Source organism: Epinephelus fuscoguttatus, linkage group LG17 (assembly GCF_011397635.1).
Source record: "Epinephelus fuscoguttatus linkage group LG17, E.fuscoguttatus.final_Chr_v1".
Taxonomy (NCBI): domain Eukaryota; kingdom Metazoa; phylum Chordata; class Actinopteri; order Perciformes; family Serranidae; genus Epinephelus; species Epinephelus fuscoguttatus.
The window spans coordinates 18583948-18593713 of NC_064768.1; the positions used below are offsets into that span (position 1 = coordinate 18583948).

The window sequence follows — 9766 nt, forward strand, 5'->3', positions numbered from 1 at the left end:
AAACCTGTGATTACTCACTGTTTAATTAGCTTATTTTAAAGTTATCTGGTGTTTTAACGATGTTTGATGTTTAATTGTAGGCTGCTATATCTTAAACACATGTCTGGTAATTGTTCAATAGGGCTAGAATTCCATAATATTAACAACCATATTGGCCATAAAAAAAATAAATCTAAAATCTAGTGTAAACCCTGTTTCATTGTATTTGAGCAGACATCTCGACAGCTGATAACTCCAACACTCGGCAACTCACACCAACACAATCTAGATTGGTAAATAGCACTACAGGTAAGAGGATAAATATGTGTTTTTGATTTTTGGGTGTCTCTTTATATAAAACCATTTTGCATCATAACCCTGGCCTTTACTCTTATAAAAATGTGGTTTTATTGTGCTGACACTTACCAGATACTGACACACACATCGTCGTCACCGGGGCAGATTGCTGTGATTTCACACTCCACCTTGCAGGTCCCTTTACCTGTGCAGCTGGTGGGCCGCACGTCACAGAACTTGCACAGTCTTCTTAACTTCATTATGGAGGCCTCTGGAAAAGGAGAAGTGAGAGAGAGAAAAACGGTGAGTTGGGGATACAGAAAAACATTCAGTCTACTCTATAAAAACATGTAACAGACCATTTTCTTAAATACACCTGGGCTTGACTAAGCAGCACTGAACATTAAAATAACAAACATATGACTCAGAAATGACTCCCATGATGATCAATAGCAGGAGTATACACTATAGGTATCAGCATGAAAAGCAAGAAAACTTAAAATCTAATTAAAGGCTGGGAATCTTCTTGCCGATAAGTAGAAGCAGATATTTAACACAACCACATGGAAATATTTCTTCCTCGAGGGCTGGACAGATTTTTTCCCTGTGAAGTCTGAACAATAAGAGCAGCACGCAGTGGCATCTACCTCCTTTGGTCTTGTTCAGACTTGACTTTGCCGGCAGGCAGACCCATATCAGTGAGACAGACAGGATTGTGTGATGAGTGCCTGTGGGTTTGATAATCATCTAAGGAGACAACTGCCAGACAGGCAAGAACAACAAACAAAGGAAACACGGATGCATCTCCTCGCTGAGGAGTCTCTAATTTGTCAAGCCGATGAGTCGGCTCCCCACCTAGAGAGGTGTTATGCCAACTCTGTTTGTGAATATAAAAAAAAACAGGGAGGACGGCATTATGTGAGTGTCTATGAATGTTTGGGGAGAGAAATTTGTGTGCGTGTTTGTGAGTGTTTGTATTCGAACAGATATTCTGCAGTCTGTCCTTGCATGAGACTATTAATGATAAAAATCAGCCAGGCAGCGTGCCTCTGTTTGGCACAGGAAGGAGAGATGGAGCAACAAAGAAGGTGAACAATCTCCCCTGTCTTCTCGGATTTTCCTTTTTTTGTAAAAGGAAGTACTCTCCACCACATAAAAGCACGAGTGGAAAGTGGATTTTGCGGCTTTAAGAGTTGGAAATGTTCCGAACAGAGGATATTCCAAATTTCCCACGAACAGTCTAGCACCAGTGGTTAAAGCATCAGGAAAAAATGTGTCTTACGGACAATCCCACACGGTTTTGTTAGTGCATGTTGAGTTTGCACAAGTGTACACAATGTCGAGTCAAGTGAAGAGAAAGTTAGGCCACTCGCTGTGAGTCTACTGAGTAAACACGGAGGGAGAGGGAGAAGGAGAAATGCTGAAGACTGCTGCTCCTTCCAGGTCTGAGAGTTTATGTGCAAAACAACACAAACAGAAAGATAAACTGAATTCAAAATGGCCAGATCACAAAAGCAGAGGAAGAGAAAAGACGTGACAGTGCTACAGTAAAACCACATAACCATGCTCTGACTGTATGCTGACTCCACGTGCACAGGAAGTTGAAGTTTTTATCAGAATACGCAGCTTGGGACCCAACCCAGAGAGAACGTGGGTTCATTTCTACCTAAATACTGTGGTTTAACAAGCATTCAACAAAAGTCTGATGTATCTAAAGCAGTAGCCACTTGTTTTGAGATGGCACTAATGAAACTTAATCACATGATCACAGCGTAAGATGTTTTCAACTGGGAAGTGTAAGTGAAAGCAGATTTCTCGGCAGGAGACAGTGAAGAAATCTGTTCAGTATCCGTTCGCCTCTGACTTCACACTGACTTGAGGAAAGGTGCTGTGTGAGTGTGCGCTCTGAACCCTGCACAAAAAGCCTACTGTGTCATTTCACCCAATCTGCAGGGTGGGGTTAAAACCTGCAGCTCGCAGCGGCAGAAATACTGTACAACCTGCAGTGTGAAAGAGCAGCAAATCTAGAGCAGTATACGTTGAAGGCATCCTCTTCCTGTGCCAGAGTGAGATACTTTCACAGGAAGCTAGCAGGATATTGCAGATGGGTATTGCTTTCTGGCCTTAACTGAGAGACTCCCACACAAATAAAAACATCAAAATATTACACTTGAACTCTAGACTAAACTACTTGACAGAGCAATTTAAAAACTCTGCCTGGCGGGTTGGTGAGGTGTTTTGAAGTAAATCAGCACTGAGGGGATAGTCCATGCCTGAGTGCGAGTGGTGGGAAGGTGGTTGAGCCGGAGTAATTATATCATTAGAGCAACTCCTCTGAAAGAGCATGTCATTTAAACCCAGGAGGCGGGCTATGGAAGGGATGAATGGTAGTAATTGTCACCCAGGGCTACATATAATTGCAGAGAGGGGGAAAGAGGATTAGGAGCAGCCAAAGCCACTTGGTGCCGCTGGGACTGAGTCTGAGACAGATGAAGGTAAAACACTGTCTTCCTCAGGGGGGCTGCTAGACCTGTTAGCAATGTGGCTGCACATCAAAGATGGAGATAACCCATCTGAGGGGGGCTTTAAAGGCTGTGACTTACAAGATGGGATCGGTGGCGCCCACAGAAATTGGCCCGGAAAAGGGGTGGCCAGATGGAGCCAGTGAAAATCTTGGGGTGGCACACCAAAACAGAAAGCCATAACTGAATCTCTGGGGTTTGATTATCCTGTTGAAGTATGCAGGCTAGTTGAAAACTACGCCAATATTAGAGTTGAGGAACTGCATATGGATTTACTTTCATTTCTTATTTTACAGTTAATATACTAACTACCTGATGTGCAAAGACTGTTGCAAGTACAGTGATCATTGAGTTCCACAACAATCCTGTTTAAATGTGTTTTGTATCTAAAAATGTTAGACAATTTATTTTTCATCAAATAGGCTGGTTGTAATTTTCCTTAAAAAGATAAATATAGAGCTTAAATTTAAAGCAGCACATTTATTGTAAGGAACAAAATTCATTCATTCATTCATTCATTCATCTTCTAACCGCTTCATCCTCTTGAGGGTTGCGGGGGGCTGAAGCCTATCCCAGCTGACATCGGGCGAGAGGCAGGGTACACCCTGGACAGGTCGCCAGACTATCGCATGGCTGACACATAGAGACAAACAACCATTCACACTCACATTCACACCTACGGACAATTTAGAGTTATCAATTAACCTAGTCCCCAATTTGCATGTCTTTGGACTGTGGGAGGAAGCCGGAGTGCCTGGAGAGAACCCACGCTGACACGGGGAGAACATGCAAACTCCGCGAGAGTGCTAACCACCACCACACCACCGTGCCGCCCTTAAGGAACAAAATATTTTTGGGAAACTTAAGTTTAGCGGAGACTCTTTGGTACCCATAGAACCCATTTTAATTCAGATATCCTGGGGTGAGACCTCAAGGGACCCTTTGGAAAACGGCGATGCCAGTTGTTCCCTCGCCAAAATGTAGCCTTTTCAGCCCCCTTTTCAACAAGCTTGTCAAGCTCAACAAGGTTGTCCAGTTTCACAAGATACTATGACCTTCGCAGTAGTGTTGACATATCCATCGAATCACCGTGACGTCACACTAACAACAACAATCACTTCCGGTAGACAACTGTTATATCAGTTGCGGACGTATGTGAAATTGGCAAACTTGTTTATTTCTGTTGTCATTTTCAGCTGTAACCGTAATGTTCAAAGATATACAGTTAAAAACTGTGGTGCTACCTGTCTGATGTTTTTGCTGTGCTTATTTTATGCACTGTGTTGCTTTGCTGTCATCTCTGATAAACCAACTCTACTGACACGGAAGCTGAGCAAGCAGTAAAACAAATTTTAGCTTCCTAAAAAAGGTCAATATCACTGTAAATGTACACAATATTTGACTTTTTTCTCCGCCTTATCGCACACACTAACCAATGGAGACCAGCAACTACAGTGTTCTGCTAAGTAAAATTACTTTTTTTGTCAGTGGAGTTTGATGGCTTTGAATATAATAGCCTCAGTTCCCCATCGCAAAAGGCTGTCTGACGGCATGGAAAAGCGGTGAAAATATTCTAAATATGACGCACACTTACACTGGTATTGACTTTTTTTTCAAGTGGGTAAAAACGAATCAATTGAGGCAGCGTTTGCTCAGCACTGTCTGTTTTAAGTTATGCAAGGGATTTCCACCCAGAAGTTAGTGTAAGTAAGTATTGTGATTTGGTCTTTACGTTTTGTTTTTTTTTACAGGAAAGAATATATTCAAATTCAACCCCTTTGTAATCACCAGCATTTTGACTCTAACTCAATTACATTTTTTCTTCTCAGTAAATGTAATGGATTAAAATTATATAGTGTTTCCTATAGAGTTAAAGTCTATGAGTGGGGTAGTGGAAGGATAATTGGTCTGTTGATCCGTTCAGAGCTGATCAGATCGATGAAGAGGAGCAGCTGCTGCAGAGGCAAGTCGGTCCCAATTGGAATGACGCAAAACAATAAAATATTTAAGAAGCAAACCAACCAAAACAGAACAAACTAACAAAAAAACCCATAGAATTAAAAAGAAAGCAAATAAATAATTAAAACAGAACAAAAATGAACATGAGAGATAAAAGAAGGTAAAAAAAACAATGGTTAAAACTTAAAAATTAAGACTGTAATATTACTCCACATTGAAAGCCAGATTAAAAAGATAGGTCTTTAATGTACATTTAAAAATAACACGAGAGCTCGCCATTCTGATATCCAGAGGTAATATGGACCTCTGGATATGTAACTACTTACTCCTGAACCTTGCTATGCACTAGCTTAAAAAATGAGTGTGCCACAGGCTCTTAAAGATAGTAATACTGGTCTCTAATAGGGATGCGTGCGACTAGACGTCTAAATGATTAAAGGTCTGCTAGTTGGCATCAGAAATATTAGTCAGTTAAACCTATTAGTGTTTTATTCATGTAAAAGGCTGCTGAATATAACTGTCATGCAGCTGCCCACCACTAGTGGGGGCTACAGAGCCGTCAGACAGCAGTCCCCCTCCCCGTGGTAACGCTCAAGTAGACTGGAGTTTTAATACAGCAAGGTGGGAAATTGGAGAGATGCGTTTTGGCAGTACTTCGATCTAGAATATGAATTCAGCAGCAATTAATCTTTTTTGAGATGTTATATTATCTGTTAACTTTAAGTGAGTTGTCAGATAATGTGCAGGGTTTACATTCATACTGTGTGGCACAAAATGCCTCTCATTTAAGGCAAAATTTAATTATAATTTAGATGTTTTATTAACTTTAATGTGAATTGCGATGATTTTTTTGCGATAATGTGTAAGGTTTATTGTGCCCCACATTTCAGAGGCAATTTATTTATTTAAGATATTATTTTAGTGGTTAATTTTTGACCAAGTTGCCGTCATGTTCACATTCATAAAGTGCAAAGTGTCGCGTACTCAGCAGCATTCAAAATCCGACATGGTTGTTGAAGATGTGATTAAAGACTTCAAAGGGCTCTTGATGCACAACAGACACCTTCACCGACATCTTGATACACACAATATTTTTTGGGACGTTTCAAATACTTGACAAAAAAATTGTGCTAAATTTTGACTGTTTTCTGAGTGTTTTCACTTTTTTAGACTAGTCGACTAGTCTTAAAATTTCTGTTTAGTCGACAGGGAAATTAGTCGCCAGTATGTTTCCATCCAAAAGTGATTCGAATCATTGGGAAATGCGCATTAAAAGAAATACGAATCCTGTGTGTTTCCATTAAATGTACAAACGTTGATGAAAAATACGAACTCGCGCGAGTTTTCCCGCAGAACTGGAAACAAAACTAGTCACGCATTCTTCTTCTACGTTTTCTGGCGGTCGGCAACCAGCTTGTAAATGCATTACTGCCTTCCCGACCCGGAGTGTGGATATCACCATGGAGAGAGGTGTGCTACGTTAGACTTAATTCAAACATAACTGTTTCCATCCCCCGTTTTGCGAAACAACATTTTTCCGAATCAACCAAAACCCGGCTAAAGCGAGCGTATTTCAGTTTGTGTGAATCAGGGGATTTTAATTCGAATTCTGGCGTTTCCATCATAATTTTCCGATGTGATACTTCTAGATGCGCATCTAAACAGGCTCATGGCTAGTCACATCCCTTACCTCCAATTTTTTCGCCAGGTGTGAATTGTATGGGGGGCCCCCCATTACCCCCCTTGAGGGCGCCCCTGCATTTGATGTCCACACAAAAGCTAATGTAGCATTCATAATGAGCAGCTACACTACAGGTTGTAAACAGACATTAAGTAACATTTCAGGAAGTCACAGTGAGAGTAACAGTACTAGCAAGAAAGACAAGCTTGTTGAATATGAGGCATTAACAGTAACCCGCGCGCGTGGGGAGTTTTGCTGTTTTTATTAAATTAATTAGACTTTTTTATAATGAAATACGGTGTAACAGTGTCCAACAGGCCCGCGTAAAGCACCTGTGTAAGCAAAATTGATAATACTGTACTAAAGGATGTAGTTTAAAAGTTTGTATCGCTCCCTATGGCTCCATAGATGCTCCTGAACTCACCTCGCAGCTGCGATAAAACGCAGCCGCCGCTTTGGCAACTTTAGTCGGAGTAGAAAGTTGTACTCACCCGCCTCCTCGAGCTGAATACTACCAAAGAGTATCGCTCCACACCAAAAAGCGGAAAACCGAAGTAGCTCCATTCAGAAACGGACCAAACACTCCCCTCTTTCTCATTAATTAGCCGACGCCGTGACACCGGGTTTTAATATCCAGACTGTCCGCGGACTTTTCTTCTGTCCGCCTGTTACTTCCCCTAAAACGCCTCCACAGCTCCGGGTAGCAGAGGCAGAGTAAACACACCAGGCAGGACTTGCCCTATATGACTCACACAGTATGTGCACTTTCATGAAACAGGAAATCTTCAGAGGGGTTGGACATTTTTTTTCTCTCTTCTTCTCAGTCATGCTCATGTGGCTCACAAAGTCTCAAACCATGTCATTAAGAAGCTGAAACGCAGGAGAGACTTGAAATGACATGCTCTAAAATAGCTCAACCAGACGCTTCACCTATAGGCTACAAGCATATATGCAAACACCCTGATTTACTTCAAAGCACTCACACCTTTCAGATGTTATTTAAGAGCTGTCAGCCCTTAAAAGAAAACTGCTGCTCATATTTAATTTTAATCTCTAAACTCATTTAGGCGTCCGTTCCAAGTCACTAAATTACATTCCTGCTGTTTCTCTGGAGAGGTTCCAGGATCGCAGTTAATCAAAGATGACATCAGAAGTGGCGAGAGTCACTCCATATCTCTCACATTGGTTTTTATTGAAGACAAACAGAGATAAAGTCCGCTGTAACACCCATAAATTACGCCACTATTGCCAGGGCTGTGCAGACATGTGTTTTTGCTCTGCATACTGGAGCTGTGATGTCAGGTTTCAGTCCTGACCCTGTGACCCTGGAGCTTATAACTCTCTCCACTCAGGACGCCTACTCATTCTTACACCAGTGGCTCACTGAGCTTTATTAACAGCTCTTGTATTGCTTAAGGTGGGCCTGTTTTAGTGTCGGCAACTCCGGAACTTGCCTGAGAATCAAAATGTTTTTAAGTTGTCTTCTTTACTATCAAAGCAATCCATTCATAGCATCCATGGGTACATTTTAAACTGGACCTGATGCTTTTAATGATGCCAGTTTGCCTAATTGTAAACAAATATAGGCTAAATAAACTTTTAAAATCCCTAAATGTTTGAGAGAGATTTTGCTCAATCCATTTCACTGACTCTTTTTTACTTTTAGCTCTGGGCGGGTGTGCGTTTGTTTGCTCAAGCCTGCATGCCAAGCAGCCTTTCAGTACTGCAAGATGGGGTCCAAGCCACAAGGTGGAGATCCGACAGCGCTGTGAGCCCAAAACAGCCATTCCCAACTGACCTCAGTACATGTGGGCGCCCAGAGGGTCACAACATCCTGCTCACTGACCACAACACCCAAACAAACTCTTTTATAACTTGACTATCTGCTTCAATCCAACAGGAAACGCACTACTGTGTGCCCAAGCTTATTTCGACATGATCTTTTTTAGTGTGCTTCTGTTACTGTTACTTTTAGCTTCCCTCCCCCCCCCTGCACAAGTTTCTCAGTGTTCCTTTGCCTTTGAACGATTTTCTCTCCCCCCCACCCCCACCTCATTGCACAAACACAGATAAACAAGCAGCAGGCAAACATCCTGAGTGGTATTATGCTCAATAGCAGGTGCTTGGCGTTCCTGTAAACTGCTTGGGTCGAGTGGAAAGGTAAACACAGCGACCTGATGACAAATCTCTGGACGCATGCCTCGAGATAACACCGATGGCAAACAAGCGCTGTGTGCAGCACATTACAAAGGGGATGTCAGTCTCTTTGCACCTTTCTCCGTTTCTGTGTAGGAAGGAAAGTGGTAACACAACTGCAGCGTCTCTCCCACACACAGGGTTATATGCATACATTGTATGCACATTTCTTATAAGATCTCTCCCCCACACTGAGTGCCAACTGGAGGTATGCCACAAACGAAGAGGGCACACAGGAATATTGAATCATCAGTCAGTACTAAGCTGAGGCACAGCAAGTGTGGCAAAGTTCCTGTAAGGGTGATATTTGACAGTAATGTGAAAGTTCAGCTCTGGTTTTGAATTTCTTTTCTCAGGACAATAAGTTGACCAGGTTTGATTTTAAACCTTTGAGAGTGTTCCTGTACATTTTAAATGTTGTAATTTATAAAGAAGATTATTGTTTTAGTTTGAAGTTACTTGTTTCTACAGTTTTCCCACTGTATGACACTTAGTTTCTTTGAAGAACAGTGTGTAAGTTTTAGGGGGATTTAGTGGCATCTAGTGGTGAGGATGTAGATTGCAACCAACTGAAACTTCTCCAGGTTAGAATTCCTTCAGTGTTCCTTGTTCAGGAGGGTTTACAGAGAGCAGAATTATCCGGAGATGTCTCTTCCTCGACAAAAACAAACAGACAGGTCATTAAAACTGGTAAAAACCCTGAATAAAGAGATTGGCTGCCGGCACAGCATCCACTAACGTGTGCTCACCTTTTTTTTCTATCATAATTTAATGTGTGCTCACCTTAGCATGAGCTGCATTATCCACAGAAGTCTCTTCCTCTCCAAAACAAACAAATTCAGTGAGTTAAACTGGTAAAAAAAAAAAAAAAACATTGAATGAAGCAGTATTACATAACAAATCTGTGTTTCTTCTACGCTGTTGGCATGATATCGTAAGATCCAGATGTTCAGGAGGTTTTTAGTCTGCAGAGGTCTCTTCCTCAGAAGTTTTACAACACTCTCACCACGGAGGGGCTGCTAATTATAGTGGCTAACACAACAAACAAGAACAGCCCTACCGAAAGCTAGTGTTTGGTTTGTCCGTTCTGGGCTATAGTAGAAATATAGTGTTGCAACATAGCAGACTTCCT

At 41.7% G+C, this 9766-nt stretch overlaps 1 protein-coding gene across 1 annotated transcript in view; it reads right to left on the reverse strand.

The window, feature by feature from the left end:
- Positions 1–7354, reverse strand: part of LOC125904247 (TGF-beta receptor type-2-like) — a 31708-nt gene extending 24354 nt beyond the window's left edge. Inside the window, exons 1-2 of the mRNA XM_049601530.1 lie at positions 6930–7354; positions 406–547 (exon numbers count right to left, since the gene is read on the reverse strand). Coding sequence (XP_049457487.1) covers positions 406–547; positions 6930–7002 — 215 coding nt within the window. The 5' untranslated portion in view covers positions 7003–7354. The remainder of the gene's footprint in view (positions 1–405; positions 548–6929) is intronic.
- Between the last annotated feature and the right edge of the window lie 2412 nt (positions 7355–9766).